The sequence below is a fragment of the Phyllobates terribilis genome, unplaced genomic scaffold (assembly GCF_046119375.1).
Source record: "Phyllobates terribilis strain yellow unplaced genomic scaffold, ASM4611937v1 Scaffold_8__6_contigs__length_399053987, whole genome shotgun sequence".
NCBI lineage: Eukaryota > Metazoa > Chordata > Amphibia > Anura > Dendrobatidae > Phyllobates > Phyllobates terribilis.
Genome location: NW_027362768.1, coordinates 384276724 through 384293703, shown reverse-complemented (window position 1 = coordinate 384293703; position 16980 = coordinate 384276724). Strand labels below are relative to the sequence as shown.

The 16980-nt window shown below is 44.0% G+C and overlaps 1 protein-coding gene across 3 annotated transcripts in view; it reads left to right on the top strand.

Annotated features, from left to right (window-relative positions):
- The window catches only part of LOC141157605 (uncharacterized), a 31859-nt gene that overhangs the window by 10169 nt on the left and 4710 nt on the right, over positions 1-16980 (top strand). Inside the window, exons 2-20 of one of the 3 annotated variants that reach the window (XM_073645078.1) lie at positions 5025-5066; positions 5402-5443; positions 5549-5590; positions 8070-8111; positions 8787-9075; positions 9455-9609; positions 9691-9729; positions 10857-11142; positions 11337-11512; positions 11930-11950; positions 13735-13770; positions 13994-14035; positions 14150-14182; positions 14321-14606; positions 14686-14843; positions 15623-15664; positions 15751-15792; positions 15869-16127; positions 16693-16847. In XM_073645078.1, the coding sequence (XP_073501179.1) occupies positions 5025-5066; positions 5402-5443; positions 5549-5590; positions 8070-8111; positions 8787-9075; positions 9455-9609; positions 9691-9729; positions 10857-11142; positions 11337-11512; positions 11930-11950; positions 13735-13770; positions 13994-14035; positions 14150-14182; positions 14321-14606; positions 14686-14843; positions 15623-15664; positions 15751-15792; positions 15869-16127; positions 16693-16847 (2187 nt within the window). The remainder of the gene's footprint in view (positions 1-5024; positions 5067-5401; positions 5444-5548; positions 5591-8069; positions 8112-8786; positions 9076-9454; positions 9610-9690; positions 9730-10856; positions 11143-11336; positions 11513-11929; positions 11951-13734; positions 13771-13993; positions 14036-14149; positions 14183-14320; positions 14607-14685; positions 14844-15622; positions 15665-15750; positions 15793-15868; positions 16128-16692; positions 16848-16980) is intronic. The other 2 variants (XM_073645080.1, XM_073645079.1) reach the window with 2 other exon arrangements.

Here is a 16980-nt window from a genome sequence, read left to right as displayed (position 1 = left end):
TAGATAATAGATAGATGATAGATAGATAATAGATAGATAATAGATTCTAGATAATAGATAGATACTAGATAGATGATAGATAGATAATAGATAGATGATAGATAGATAATAGATAGATAATAGATTCTAGATAATAGATAGATACTAGATAGATGATAGATAGATAATAGATAGATGATAGATAGATAATAGATAGATGATAGATAATAGATAGATAATAGATAGATGATAGATAGATAATAGATAGATAATAGATAGATGATAGATGATAGATAGATAATATATAGATAATTGATAGATAATAGATAGATGATAGATAATAGATAGATAATAGATGATAGATAGATGATAGATAGATAATAGATAGATAATAGATAGATGATAGATAGATAATAGATAGATGATAGATAGATGATAGATAATAGATAGATAATAGATAGATAGATAATAGATAGATAATAGATAGATGATAGATAGATGATAGATAATAGATAGATAATAGATAGATGATAGATAGATAATAGATAGATAATAGACAGATGATAGATAGATAATAGACAGATGATAGATAATAGATGATAGATAATAGATAGTAGATAGATAGATGATAGATAATAGATAATAGACAGATAATAGATATATGATAGATAATAGATAGATAATAGATAATAGATAGATAATAGATAGATGATAGATAATAGATAGATGATAGATAGATAATATATAGATGATAGATAATAGATAGATGATAGATAATAGATAGATGATAGATAATAGATAGATAATAGATAGATAATAGATAGATGATAGATAATAGATAGATAATAGATAGATAATAGATAGATAATAGATAGACGATAGATAGATGATAGATAGATAGATAATAGATAGATAATAGATGATAGATAGATGATAGATAGATGATAGATAGATAGATAATAGATAGATGATAGATATTAGATAGATGATAGATAGATAATAGATAGATGATAGATAGATAGATGATAGATAATAGATAGATGATAGATAGATAATAGATAGATGATAGATAGATAGATAATAGATAGATGATAGATCATAGATAATAGATAGATAGATGATAGATATTAGATAGATGATAGATCATAGATAATAGATAGATAATAGATAGATGATAGATAGCGGCACTGTGTTTGTAGACAGCAGCCACGTGTCCAGATGAATAAAAACCCATAAAATTCTCATTACTCTAAACATATAAAGTAGAGAAGAATTGGTGCCCCCCCCCCCCCGAGGTGCTAGGTCTCAGTTCTGCTCCTAGGGGGCGTTGTTTTGGTGTAGTGGAGCACAGTATGAAGGACGGTAATATAAAGAGCAGTAGGATAAAATGAGACTAATTGTCTATGAAAGATCCCTTCCACATGCAGCATAATGTGCACGGTGCTCCTGTCCTGTAATGTACTCGCCTGTCATAGACCAGAACACAAAGTGTTAATGAGAGCGCAGAATGTGAACCACTATCCACATGAGCGGCCACTAGAGGGAGACACCAGAGTGCGCAGGTAGGTGTATACAGGACAACAACATGGGCTAGGGATATAGATCAATAAATACCGATGTCTCTGTCCCAGGTACATAAATATGATAAAAACTAAAAACGTTTTACTATTATGATGGTGTTATTTTAATATCTGAGCCAGCCCCCTCCGCACAGCACTTGACTCATGATGACAAGGACACATGTGAACTCAAACCAGGAGCTGCCAGGGTCCGAGATCGGTGCTGATATCCCGAAATTGGACCACGTCTGACTGAAATATGTGGCTACTATTAGCACATTGAAGGATAATTTTCTCCCCTTAATAAATGAGTTCCATGTCTGCCGCTCAGCCGCTGCTGTTCTTGTGGACTGTCCATCGCTCCTCGTCCATGTGTGCCGCTCAGCCGCTGCTATTCTTGTGGACTGTCCATCGCTCGTCGTCCATGTCTGCCGCTCAGCTGCTGCTGTTCTTGTGGACTGTCCATCGCTCATCGTCCATGTCTGCCCCTCAGCCGCTGCTGTTCTTGTGGACTGTCCATCGCTCCTCGTCCATGTCTGCCGCTCAGCCGCTGCTGTTCTTGTGGACTGTCCATCTCTCGTCGTCCATGTTTGCCGCTCAGCCGCTGCTATTCTTGTGGACTGTCCATCGCTCGTTGTCCATGTCTGCCGCTCAGCCGCTGCTATTCTTGTGGACTGTCCATCGCTCGTCGTCCATGTCTGCCGCTCAGCCGCTGCTGTTCTTGTGGACTGTCCATCGCTCATCGTCCATGTCTGCCCCTCAGCCGCTGCTATTATTGTGGACTGTCCATCACTCCTCGTCCATGTCTGCCCCTCAGCCGCTGCTGTTCTTGTGGACTGTCCATCTCTCGTCGTCCATGTTTGCCGCTCAGCCGCTGCTATTCTTGTGGACTGTCCATCGCTCGTTGTCCATGTCTGCCGCTCAGCCGCTGCTATTCTTGTGGACTGTCCATCGCTCGTCGTCCATGTCTGCCCCTCAGCTGCTGCTATTATTGTGGACTGTCCATCACTCCTCGTCCATGTCTGCCCCTCAGCCGCTGCTGTTCTTGTGGACTGTCCATCACTCCTCGTCCATGTCTGCCGCTCAGCCGCTGCTGTTCTTGTGGACTGTCCATCGCTCGTCATCCATGTCTGCCGCTCAGCCGCTGCTATTCTTGTGGACTGTCCATCGCTCCTCGTCCATGTCTGCCGCTCAGGCGCTGCTATTATTGTGGACTGTCCATCACTCCTTGTCCATGTCTGCCCCTCAGCCGCTGCTGTTCTTGTGGACTGTCCATCGCTCCTCGTCCATGTCTGCCCCTCAGCCGCTGCTGTTCTTGTGGACTGTCCATCGCTCGTCGTCCATGTCTGCTGCTCAGCCGCTGCTGTTCTTGTGGACTGTCCATCGCTCGTCATCCATGTCTGCCGCTTAGCCGCTGCTGTTCTTGTGGACTGTCCATCGCTCGTTGTCCATGTCTGCCGCTCAGCCGCTGCTGTTCTTGTGGACTGTCCATCACTCCTCATCCATGTCTGCCGCTCAGCCGCTGCTGTTCTTGTGGACTGTCCATCGTTCGCCGTCCATGTCTGCCGCTCAGCCGCTGCTATTCTTGTGGACTGTCCATCGCTCGTCGTCCATGTCTGCCCCTCAGCCGCTGCTGTTCTTGTGGACTGTCCCTCGCTCATCGTCCATGTCTGCCGCTCAGCCGCTGCTGTTCTTGTGGACTGTCCATCGCTCGTCGTCCATGTCTGCCGCTCAGTCGCTGCTGTTCTTGTGGACTGTCCATCGCTCGTCGTCCATGTATGCCGCTCAGCCGCTGCTGTTCTTGTGGACTGTCCATCGCTCGTCGTCCATGTCTGCCGCTCAGCCGCTGCTGTTCTTGTGGACTGTCCATCACTCCTCGTCCATGTCTGCCGCTCAGCCGCTGCTATTCTTGTGGACTGTCCATCACTCCTCGTCCATGTCTGCCGCTCAGCCGCTGCTGTTCTTGTGGACTGTCCATCGCTCTTCGTCCTTGTCTGCCCCTCAGCCGCTGCTGTTTGTGTGGACTGTCCATCACTCCTCGTCCATGTCTGCCGCTCAGCAGCTGCTGTTCTTGTGGACTGTCCATCGCTCGTCGTCCTTGTCTGCCCCTCAGCCGCTGCTGTTCTTGTGGACTGTCCATCGCTCGTCGTCCATGTCTGCCGCTCAGCCGCTGCTGTTCTTGTGGACTGTCCATCACTCCTCGTCCATGTCTGCCCCTCAGCCGCTGCTATTCTTGTGGACTGTCCATCACTCCTCGTCCATGTCTGCCCCTCAGCCGCTGCTGCTCTTGTGGACTGTCCATCGCTCATCGTCCATGTCTGCCCCTCAGCCGCTGCTGTTCTTGTGGACTGTCCATCACTCCTCGTCCATGTCTGCTGCTCAGCCGCTGCTGTTCTTGTGGACTGTCCATCACTCCTCGTCCATGTCTGCCGCTCAGCCGCTGCTGTTCTTGTGGACTGTCCATCACTCCTCGTCCATGTCTGCCGCTCAGCCGCTGCTGTTCTTGTGGACTGTCCATCGTTCGTCGTCCATGTCTGCCGCTCAGCCGCTGCTATTCTTGTGGACTGTCCATCGCTCGTCGTCCATGTCTGCCCCTCAGCCGCTGCTGTTCTTGTGGACTGTCCCTCGCTCATCGTCCATGTCTGCCGCTCAGCCGCTGCTGTTCTTGTGGACTGTCCATCGCTCGTCGTCCATGTCTGCCGCTCAGTCGCTGCTGTTCTTGTGGACTGTCCATCGCTCGTCGTCCATGTATGCCGCTCAGCCGCTGCTGTTCTTGTGGACTGTCCATCGCTCGTCGTCCATGTCTGCCGCTCAGCCGCTGCTGTTCTTGTGGACTGTCCATCACTCCTCGTCCATGTCTGCCGCTCAGCCGCTGCTATTCTTGTGGACTGTCCATCACTCCTCGTCCATGTCTGCCGCTCAGCCGCTGCTGTTCTTGTGGACTGTCCATCGCTCTTCGTCCTTGTCTGCCCCTCAGCCGCTGCTGTTTGTGTGGACTGTCCATCACTCCTCGTCCATGTCTGCCGCTCAGCAGCTGCTGTTCTTGTGGACTGTCCATCGCTCGTCGTCCTTGTCTGCCCCTCAGCCGCTGCTGTTCTTGTGGACTGTCCATCGCTCGTCGTCCATGTCTGCCGCTCAGCCGCTGCTGTTCTTGTGGACTGTCCATCACTCCTCGTCCATGTCTGCCGCTCAGCCGCTGCTATTCTTGTGGACTGTCCATCACTCCTCGTCCATGTCTGCCCCTCAGCAGCTGCTGCTCTTGTGGACTGTCCATCGCTCATCGTCCATGTCTGCCCCTCAGCCGCTGCTGTTCTTGTGGACTGTCCATCACTCCTCGTCCATGTCTGCCGCTCAGCCGCTGCTGTTCTTGTGGACTGTCCATCACTCCTCGTCCATGTCGCACCCCCGCGCTCCTTTCCTCTCTTATATTTGGAAGGGAAGAAAGATGAATGAGGTTTCCTTAACGAAACACTTTTTTCTTCCCAGGTGCGCTGAGCGCTTCAAATAAAGGAAGTGTTACTCGACCAGGTAAGGAGAGTGTTTATAAATGTTCCTGTCCAGAAACAGAGAGTGCCATATGTCAGGAGACGAACTCGTGGTGGTGTAGCAGAGCGCAATGACGTAGCAGAGCTGGGTTTGTCAGGAACTTGTGGTAGTGTAGCAGAGCGCAATGACGTAGCAGAGCTGGGTTTGTCAGGAACTTGTGGTAGTGTAGCAGAGCGCAATGACGTAGCAGAGCTGGGTTTGTCAGGAACTTGTGGTAGTGTAGCAGAGCGCAATGACGTAGCAGAGCTGGGTTTGTCAGGAGACTCAGTTAGTGAATTGGTATGTTATATACTCCACTGAATATTTTTTCTTGATAGGTGGGAGAGGTCCTTTAAGAGATAAGAGTTACACTCGACCACGTAAGTATAAAATCTTTATGTCTATCTTTGTCCGAAGATACATAATAGGCAGTTATAGCCTTATAATGATATTTACTTTATTTTTACATTTTTTCTTCTTGATAGTTAGATGGAACCCACGAAAAAGTGGAATTAGTGCCCGAACCAGTGAGTAGATAATGTGATATCCATCTGTGTCCAGAGATAGATAGATGATGGATAGATAGATAGATAGATAATAGATAGATAATAGATAGATGATAGATAGATGATAGATAGATAGATAATAGATAGATGATAGATAATAGATAGATAATAGATAGATGATAGATAATAGATAGATAATATATAGATAATAGATAGATAATAGATAATAGATAGATGATAGATAGATAGATAATAGATAGATAGATGATAGATAATAGATAGATAATAGATAGATAATAGATGATAGATAATAGATAGATAATAGATGATAGATAATAGATAGATGATAGATAGATGATAGATAGATAACAGATAGATAACAGATAGATAATAGATAGATGATAGATAATAGATAGATAATAGATAGATAATAGATAGATAATAGATAGATGATAGATAATAGATAGATAATAGATAGATGATAGATAATAGATAGATGATAGATAGATGATAGATAATAGATAGATAATATATAATAGATAGATAGATGATAGATAATAGATAGATAATAGATAGATAATAGATGATAGATAATAGATAGATAATAGATAGATGATAGATAATAGATAACAGATAGATAATAGATAGATGATAGATAGATAATAGATAGATAATAGATAGATAATAGATAGATGATAGATGATAGATAATAGATAGATGATAGATAATAGATAATAGATAGATGATAGATAGATGATAGATATACGGTACAGGCCAAAAGTTTGGACACACCTTCTCATTTAAAGATTTTTCTGTATTTTCATGACTGGAAATTGTACATTCACACTGAAGGCATCAAAACTATGAATTACCACATGTGGAATTATATACTTAACAAAAAAGTGTGAAACAACTGAAAATATGTCTTATATTCTAGGTTCTTCACAGTAGCCACCTTTTGCTTTGATGACTGCTTTGTACACTCTTGGCATTCTCTTGATGAGCTTCAAGAGGTAGTCACCGGAAATGGTCTTCACTTCACAGGTGTGCCCTGTCAGGTTTAATAAGTGGGATTTCTTGCCTTATAAATGGGGTTGGGACCATCAGTTGTGTTGTGCAGAAGTCTGGTGGATACACAGCTGATAGTCCTACTGAATAAACTGTTAGAATTTGTATTATGGCAAGAAAAAAGCAGCTAAGTAAAGAAAAACGAGTGGCCATCATTACTTTAAGAAATGAAGGTCAGTCAGTGCGAAAAATTGGGAAAACTTTGAAAGTGTCCCCAAGTGCAGTTGCAAAAACCATCAAGCGCCACAAAGAAACTGGCTCACATGAGGACCACCCCAGGAAAGGAAGACCAAGAGTCACCTCTGCTTCTGAGGATAAGTTTATCCGAGTCACCAGCCTCAGAAATCGCAGGTTAACAGCAGCTCAGATTAGAGAGCAGGTCAATGCCACACAGAGTTCTAGCAGCAGACACATCTCTACAACAACTGTTAAGAGGAGACTTTGTGCAGCAGGCCTTCATGGTAAAATAGCTGCTAGGAAACCACTGCTAAGGACAGGCAACAAGCAGAAGAGACTTGTTTGGGCTAAAGAACACAAGGAATGGACATTAGACCAGTGGAAATCTGTGCTTTGGTCTGATGAGTCCAAATTTGAGATCTTTGGTTCCAACCACCATGTCTTTGTGCGACGCAGAAAAGGTGAACGGATGGACTCTACATGCCTGGTTCCCACCGTGAAGCATGGAGGAGGAGGTGTGATGGTGTGGGGGGGCTTTGCTGGTGACACTGTTCGGGATTTATTCAAAATTGAAGGCATACTGAACCAGCATGGCTACCACAGCATCTTGCAGCGGCATGCTATTCCATCCGGTTTGCGTTTAGTTGGACCATCATTTATTTTTCAACAGGACAATGACCTCAAACACCTCCAGGCTGTGTAAGGGCTATTTGACCAAGAAGGAGAGTGACGGGGGGCTACGCCAGATGACCTGGCCTCCACAGTCACCAGACCTGAACCCAATCGAGATGGTTTGGGGTGAGCTGGACCGCAGAGTGAAGGCAAAAGGGCCAACAAGTGCTAAGCATCTCTGGGAACTCCTTCAAGATTGTTGGAAGACCATTTCCGGTGACTACCTCTTGAAGCTCATCAAGAGAATGCCAAGAGTGTGCAAAGCAGTCATCAAAGCAAAAGGTGGCTACTTTGAAGAACCTAGAATATAAGACATATTTTCAGTTGTTTCACACTTTTTTGTTAAGTATATAATTCCACATGTGGTAATTCATAGTTTTGATGCCTTCAGTGTGAATGTACAATTTTCATAGTCATGAAAATACAGAAAAATCTTTAAATGAGAAGGTGTGTCCAAACTTTTGGTCTGTACTGTATAATAGATAAATAATAGATAGATAACAGATAATAGATACATAATAGATAGATGATAGATAGATCGATAGACTTGTAACTATATTTACTTATTATCATTTCTTGATAGTTGCGATAGGTGCTCCAAGACTCAAGGATTTTGCCCAACCAGGTAAGGATAAGATGCTCATGTCCATCCTCGTCCGCTCTTCATCTTTTTACATCATACGTCTTCTTATCGTTTACTTATGTTTCTTCTTCATCTGCTTTCAAGACTCCTTTAAAATGTAAAATTCTGCAGAATATGGGGGCACTATAGAAATATAAATTATTATTATCTACTTACATTTCTTCTTCTTCTTCATTAACTTTTGTTTCTTCCTCTTCTTCATCTTCTTAGGTTTCTTCATTTTCTTTCATTTCTTCTTCATCTACTTATGTTTCTTCTGTTTCTTCTACTTACCTTATTTCTTTTTACTTCTCCATACTACTTATGCGTTTTCCTCATTTACTTTTGATTCTTCTTTTTCTTCTTACGTTTCTTCTTTATACAATTTGTGCCTTTTCTTCTTCATCATTCACTTACATTTCCTCTTCTTCGTCACCTACTTATTTTTTCTTATTTTTCTTCTACTCACATTGTTTCTTTTTCTTCATATTACTGATGTCTCTCCTTCATCCATATACATTCCTCTTCTTCTTCATCATGCCTCTATGTTTTCTTTCCTTCTTCATCTGCTTATGTTTCTTCTTCGTCTTCATCTTCTCTTTCTTTTTGGTTTACTCTGTGACATTTGATACACATTATTGGGCTACATTAGTTAGATTTTGGATTTTTATTTCGCAGCTCCTAATGTTGCCTTGAAGGGGACCGCCACCCAGTCCAGCACTAATTCATATTTGGGATTTGCTCAGAACGCCAATGACGGATCTTTGGCCGCCAATTATTTACGGTCACAATGTTCTTATACAAAGAACGACTTTGAACCCTGGTGGATGGTGGATCTCAAAGCTCCGTACAAGATCATGTCCGTGGCGATTACTAACCGGGTCCTGGAATGCTGCAGAGAACGGATTTTTGGTGCTGAGATCAGGATAGGAAATAATCGAACAAATGGAGGAAAGCAGAACCCCAGGTGCAGTAATCTGCAGGGTATTATTGTGGGTGGAGGCCAGGATTTTGCTGTATAAAAGCCAAGGCTGGGAATGCAGCATCCATTGTGTGGTGAATCTGGATAGTGAGAGGACGTCACAGGTCAGCAATAGGGATATGGAGAGAAAGCCATAAAACACTGAACAAACTACAGATAGTGAGTGACAGCACAGCAGCGAAGAAGATGAGCGTGTGAGGATAATAGAAGTAAATGATGGGGAGAGACAGGAGAGTGATTATCACGCTGCTGCGATTCAATCACTCATACACGTCTTATTGGCAAATCTGGTGAATTCGAATATCAGGAGGTTCGCTCATCGCTATTTTCCACCATTAATGTTACTTTATCGACTTTCTTCCAGGTGCGGCGTCATCTCATCCATTGAATCTGGAGAAACTCTGTCGTTCTCGTGCCAAGGAATGGTCGGCCAGTATGTGTCGGTGACGATCCCGGAACGGGAGGAGTATTTAGTCCTGTGCGAGGTCCAAGTCTACGGATTTCCCGCTGATGGTTCCGGTGAGTTCTACGTTATAGAACCGGAGGGTCAGAAACATCGAAATGTCCAGATACTTACATCCTCAATGTCTTCAATTCCAGAGGATGTGACTCCCAAGGTTCTGAAGACGCCAAATGGAGGTAATGGAGGTCTGGTGGGGGAGGACCAGCATCTTCCTCATTATGGGGCCCTTAGCACTGAAATTATTTGTGGCCCTTCTTAACCCCTTAAGGTCCGGGTGATTTTCCATATTTTCTGTTTTTTTCCTCCTTTTCTACCAGGAGCCATAACTTTTTAATCCTCCGTATTCATCGCCGTACGAGGACTCGATTTTCTTTAGTTCAGAATGACTTCATTTATTTTATAATATATTGTATTTAAAAAATGGAAAATATTCCAAATGGGGTAAAATGGTGAAAAAAAAACCCTCGCAATTCCGCCTTCATCTTTTTGTTTTTTGTTTTTTTTATGTCGTTCATTGTCCATTGATTACGGCAATAAGAAACTTTTACAGTTTTTTTTAAAACATATTTCAGTGGTTAAAAAAAATGAATTTCTTTCTGTGGCCATTTTCTGGAACCAGTAACTGGTTTACGTTTCCATCAGTGGAGCGCCGGTGGGCTCGGGGGGACGCGGGGGGTCCTGGGGGGCTTTGAGCGTAGGAACGACAGAGGGATCACATTTTATTTCTTTGCTTTTGGGGGGATTACAGTAAGTGAAAAATGCCAATTCTGGTGCTTTGATGGTTTTCTTCTGTTTCGACGTTCGGCTAAATATTTTTATATCTTATTAGTTTGGGCAATTACGTACTCAGCAACATCAAATATGTTAATTTTTTTTAATTTGTGGGGAAAAAGGGGGCTAATTTAAACTTTTATATATTTTTTTTTTAGATTTTTTTTAAAAACATTTTTTTTTTTTTTGTATTTTTAATTAGTCTCCTTAGGCGACTTGAACCTGCAATCACCTGATCGCCTGTGGTATTACAGAGTATTGTGAAATCTCCTTTGACGTCCAGTAACAGGTTGGGCTTTCATAGGAGATTTCACATGACAGATGTGGGGTGGGGGGGGCCTTCAAAATACCATGGCAAATGATTGGCAACCCATTATCATGTCACAGGGGGTAACCAAAGACTGTCCGAATCGGGGATCCTCAAAGTTCCTTCTGATTAGACCTTTCCGGGTCCATCCTGGCTCGGATCTTGGGTTGCCGGTTGTGGACTCTTACCTGATTTCTTCTTCATCTGACTTTTCTCCACAAACAGCTCCCAACGTGGCTCTTAAAGGCATCGCCCAACAATCCAGCCTGTATAACATGTACGGAGAGGCCAAAAATGCCATTGACGGGTCCTTAGACAGCAACTACCTGTACATCCAGTGCTCTGGCACTTTTGAGCAGGATGACCCGTGGTGGATGGTGGATCTGAAGTCAACATTCAAGGTCTTCACTGTGGCTGTCACTAACAGAGGGGACTCTGCCGCCTCGAGGATAAATGGAGCGGAGATCAGGATCGGAAGCTCGGCGGAAAACGGAGGCGCCCAAAATCCCATGTAAATCATTTTATTCTGCTTGTCCTGCTGTAGGAGCCTCCTAGTAGAGGCCCGAGGTCCTCCAGTGCGAGGGGAACTGAGGCCGGACACTGATACCTGTCTACTAAGTCCATCAATGTCAGGGTCTGTCGGCCCCTGTACACTTCTCTTTGGGGGGGAGGTGAGTTCTCATTCTGCTGTGATTCTCTCCGCAGATGTGGAGTCATTTCATCTATGAACTACGGAGAGACCTTCGCCTTTGAATGTTACGGCATGGTGGGTCAGTACGTGACCGTCTTCCTCCCCGGAGCTAAAAGGTCCGTCTCTGTGTGTGAAGTTCAAGTCTTCGGACTTCCAAGGGAGGACACTGCCCTCCAAGCAGCGGAGACAGGTAATGATCTGTTTCACCTGAACGCCGCCATCTTAAGAGTTTTGAAGCACTGACAGCCGCATCCCCCAATTGTACACCACCGTGCCGTCAACCACCCGAGGGGCTTCCACTAGGATTCTGCAGTAAAGTGAAGCATTTTAGTGTTTCCTCTGCCGGCACACATCATCTCATGGCATCTCATTAGAAAGTGTCCAACCCCTTTAACTTTACCAGAACCACCATGATGGGACAAAAAGGCCCCGAACTTGCACGACCGCCTTCCTCCCTTACTGGTAGATCCGATCTCTCCATGGACCTCGAGCAATGATTATATTATATTTATATATTATATGTATAATATGTGAGGATGAGGACAAGAGGCTGGTAAAATACTAAAGAAAGTGCAGATCCTAAATCCCTTTTTTTCTTTTGTCTTAGTTGTCAATGTTTCAGAAGAAGGTAAGATATTACAATTCATTATGTTATACTGTATACATAGGAGCAGAACTGCAGAGCAGCACTCACTATTCTGCTGGTGGAGTCACTGTGTACATACATTACATTACTGATCCTGAGTTACATCATGTATTATACCCCAGAGCTGCGCTCACTATTCTGCTGGTGGAGTCACTGTGTACAAACATTACATTACTGATCCTGAGTTACCTCCTGTATTATCCTCCAGAGCTGCACTCACTATTCTGCTGGTGCAGTCACTGTGTACACACATTACATTACTGATCCTGAGTTACCTCCAGTATTATACTCCAGAGCTGCACTCACTATTCTGCTGGTGCAGTCACTGTGTACATACATTACATTACTGATCCTGAGTTACATCCTGTATTATACCCCAGAGCTGCACTCACTATTCTGCTGGTGCAGTCACTGTGTACATACATTACATTACTGATCCTGAGTTACCTCCTGTATTATACTCCAGAGCTGCACTCACTATTCTGCTGGTGCAGTCACTGTGTACATACATTACATTACTGATCCTGAGTTACATCCTGTATTATACTCCAGAGCTGCACTCACTATTCTGCTGGTGCAGTCACTGTGTACACACATTACATTACTGATCCTGAGTTACCTCCAGTATTATACTCCAGAGCTGCACTCACTATTCTGCTGGTGGAGTCACTGTGTACATACATTACATTACTGATCCTGAGTTACATCCTGTATTATACCCCAGAGCTGCACTCACTATTCTGCTGGTGCAGTCACTGTGTACATACATTACATTACTGATCCTGAGTTACCTCCTGTATTATACTCCAGAGCTGCACTCACTATTCTGCTGGTGCAGTCACTGTGTACATACATTACATTACTGATCCTGAGTTACATCCTGTATTATACTCCAGAGCTGCACTCACTATTCTGCTGGTGCAGTCACTGTGTACATACATTACATTACTGATCCTGAGTAACATTCTGTATTATACTCCAGAGCTGCACTCACTATTCTGCTGGTGCAGTCACTGTGTACATACATTACATTACTGATCCTAAGTTACATCCTGTATTATACTCCAGAGCTGCACTCACTATTCTGCTGGTGCAGTCACTGTGTACATACATTACATTACTGATCCTGAGTTACATCCTGTATTATACTCCAGAGCTGCACTCACTATTCTGCTGGTGCAGTCACTGTGTACATACATTACATTACTGATCCTGAGTAACATTCTGTATTATACTCCAGAGCTGCACTCACTATTCTGCTGGTGCAGTCACTGTGTACATACATTACATTACTGATCCTAAGTTACATCCTGTATTATACTCCAGAGCTGCACTCACTATTCTGCTGGTGCAGTCACTGTGTACATACATTACATTACTGTATTGTACCCTAGAGCTGATTTTTTTTTTCTAAAATGGTAAACTCTATAGAGACAACAAAAATAACAGGCAGAGAATTCTGGGAGATTTCCGCTCTGTAACGTGCCTAGTTGTGTGTATACAGTAGTGGAGATTCATTCTGTGTTTTGAGGATCGGGCTGTAACGCTCTTTCCCCTTCGTCTCCTCTTTTATACTTCTTTGTTACTTTGTATCTTCGTCACACACTTTGCCCTCAGATTAGTCGGTGACTAGGTTCGCGGTTACGTCTGGTATCCGGTTACTTTTTCTTGTCTTCCTGATTTTTTGGTCTTTTGTAGATTTTCTTTTCTTCCTGTTCTTTGGATTTGACTCTTTTCGTGCAGTGAGTTTCTGTTCTCTCTCTCAGATTTCGATGACGGAGTGTCGCCTTTTAATGATAAATGTAAGTCCATGATGTGTGACGCAGTGAGATGTCTATATTTGGTCCCTCTGGCAGGAGGCTACACACCGGCTCGGCCCGTTCCTTCCTCCAGGACTTAGGTTTTTTCTTGGATATATCACCATCCACATGACGTCCACTTGCCACCTCGCAGTTGGTTTCCACACTTCGAGTTTGTTTAATTCCTAGCTCCTTGGCTAATGCATTGCTCTTTCATTCCCCGCAGTTCCGGATATCTGGCGCTTACTCCTGGACTTATTCGATGACGGTAAGTATCCCATCCCCTGCCATGCAACAATCGACAGAACCTGCTTTACTTCCGCAACCGCTGATAATGGATGCCTTAAATGCCTACATTATGTCCAATTTTTCTGTTTTCTAGATTCCCAGGAAATTGAGGTTCCGGAACCTGAAGGTGACTAAATAAGGGATCATCTGACAAAACGATGGAATTATCTCGATCGTTTTACATGATCACCTCCTCCAATCATCTCATGTGTCGTGCTAGTCAATGATTAGGTGTCATTTTGGTGGAAACTGTGTTTCATCGTAGGAGAAAACTTGGCTTTCAGAGGAATCACTTCTCAGTCCAGCACTTATGATAAGTTTGGAGCTTCTGAAAATGCTGTAGACGGCTCCGCCAGCACTGTGTACATGTCCGGACATTGCTCTCATACCGACATGGACGTAGAGCCCTGGTGGAGGGTGGACCTCCTGAGCACCTACAACATTACCAAAGTGAAAATTACAAATCGGGGTGATTGCTGTGAGGAGAGAATCAATGGAGCAGAAATTAGAATCGGAAATTCTCGAGAAAAAGGTGGAAATTGGAATCCCAGGTAAATGAACTTGTCACATTGGTGGGTATAGAAGAGGGAGTCCAAGAGTCGGATATTGTCAGCTTTGCCTTCCTTGCAGATGTGCTAAAATCGAATCATTGGGTCTTGGAAAGGAGAAAGAATACGTCTGTGGTATGGTCGGTCAATACATCACCATCACCATCCCAGGCAAAGCCGGGTATCTGACACTGTGTGAGGTGAAGGTCTACGGCACCAATGTTTCTGAAGGCTACAAAGGTAAGAGAAGGACTGGAGACCGTCTCCTTCTAGTAAACTGGATAAAGCTGCAATAGGAAAGACCACCAGTGTTAAAGTATAAAGTGTAGGGTATGAACAGGTGTAGACGAAGTGGCTGCAACAATCACCTGAGCACTGCAGCTACTCATAGAGCGGATTGTCTTGACTGCAGAGCGTTGAATCCACACCATCATATCCAATCGTAGAAACCTGGAAAACTCCTTTTGTTAGAGCAACATTTCATGACGTGAAGGTTCCTACGAATCTGGTGACGCGATGGTTCCTATGAATCTGGTGACGCGATGGTTCCTACGAATCTGGTGATGCGATGGTTCCTACGAATCTGGTGACGCGATGGTTCCTACGAATCTGGTGACGCGATGGTTCCTACGAATCTGGTGACGCCATGGTTCCTACGAATCTGGTGACGCGATGGTTCCTACGAATCTGGTGACGCCATGGTTCCTACGAATCTGGTGACGCGATGGTTCCTACGAATCTGGTGACGCCATGGTTCCTACGAATCTGGTGACGCCATGGTTCCTACGAATCTGGTGACGCCATGGTTCCTACGAATCTGGTGACGCGATGGTTCCTACGAATCTGGTGACTCGATGGTTCCTACGAATCTGGTGACGCCATGGTTCCTACGAATCTGGTGACGCCATGGTTCTATCTGCTGCCCACATTTAGATCTGAGAATCTGATTTTTTTTTTAGAGTAGACGGAGATGAGCAATTTACCATTAATAATGGAAAACCTATATCTGTATCTTTCAGCCCCTGAGGTGACGCCGGATTTCAGCAGTGAAGAACATGACCGTACGTCTGGTAACTTTATGTTAGCTGACATGTAGTGAAGAAGGGACTTGTCACCTGTGCAGATCTATATTCTTTGTGCTCCACAGATGCTACTGAGCTGAGAAATGCCCTGAAGCACTCAAATGCTGGTAAGGATCTAATACATCACCTTGTGGTTTGGAGACATTCTTCTTCTCCAGATATTACAACTCCCCTGTTCCTTAGCTCCTAACGTGGCGATGACTACAACTGCAACACAGTCCAGCACAGATGGGGAGGTTGCAAGTAAAGCTATTGATGGCGACCTAGAGAAATGCTCCAAGACTTCACCCGAGGACCATCCATGGTGGACCTTAGATTTGGGATTGGACCACAAAGTCTTCTCCATCGCCGTGACAAGCGGAGGCAACTCCAGTGCTGAGCATCTTCTTGGAGCAGAGATTCACGTGGGATTTTCTGCAACTGGTTGGAAGAAGAACCCAATGTATGTTCATGCCCCCTCTGTTACTATCATCTATCTTCCCTTTTGCATCTAGTCAATAGATTGGACACCATAGCTGGATTATTACCAGTTCTTTGTAAATCTCTTCCTTCCCAAATGTTCCAATGCTGAACTCCACCCAATACAAAATAACTTAGGTTTCATTGAGCATCACAGCCCCATCCAATGCTGCGTTACCCAACTCATTGGGGGGGCAGTTTATACAGGAGCATTAAAGACGGGTCCATGGATGATGTGCCAGTTCCCATCACTGAGCCAATAGGGACAAAAAAACTTGAGGTTCACAAGTTGTAGAAAATCTCCCCTAATCTGCTTCCTCCACCCACACCCACTACATGGTTCCCCCTCACAGAGTCGTTAGTGAGTAAACGGGACTAGGAAACAAGTCAAAAAGCTTAGAGACGACCACCACGTTTAGTTAGAAATTATAATCTCTTATTCCCAGATTTACTCGATTCCCTGTAGGATTCTGGAATTTGCACGTCCTATGGTGTAGAGATGAGAGCAGGGAATCTTCTCACTTAACTCTCTGTAATTTTCCTTGTAGATGTGGCACTATCTCTTCTATTCAACCCGAAGAAACATTTTCATTCAACTGCAATGGGCTGGAGGGCCGGTACGTGACCATCGTGATCCCACGCAAGGCTTCTACTCTCAGCTTGTGTGAAGTCCAAGTGTTCGCCCTTTCGGTGGATACTCCAAGTAAGTTGTCCTTTTCACCTCGCGACATCTATGGAGATCTGTGCTACCAGATCAGACCCATCACTGATGTCCTTCAATGTTTTGTGTCCACATCTATCAGCAAGAGTCTATGGGCTGCAGGTGTGCACGACAT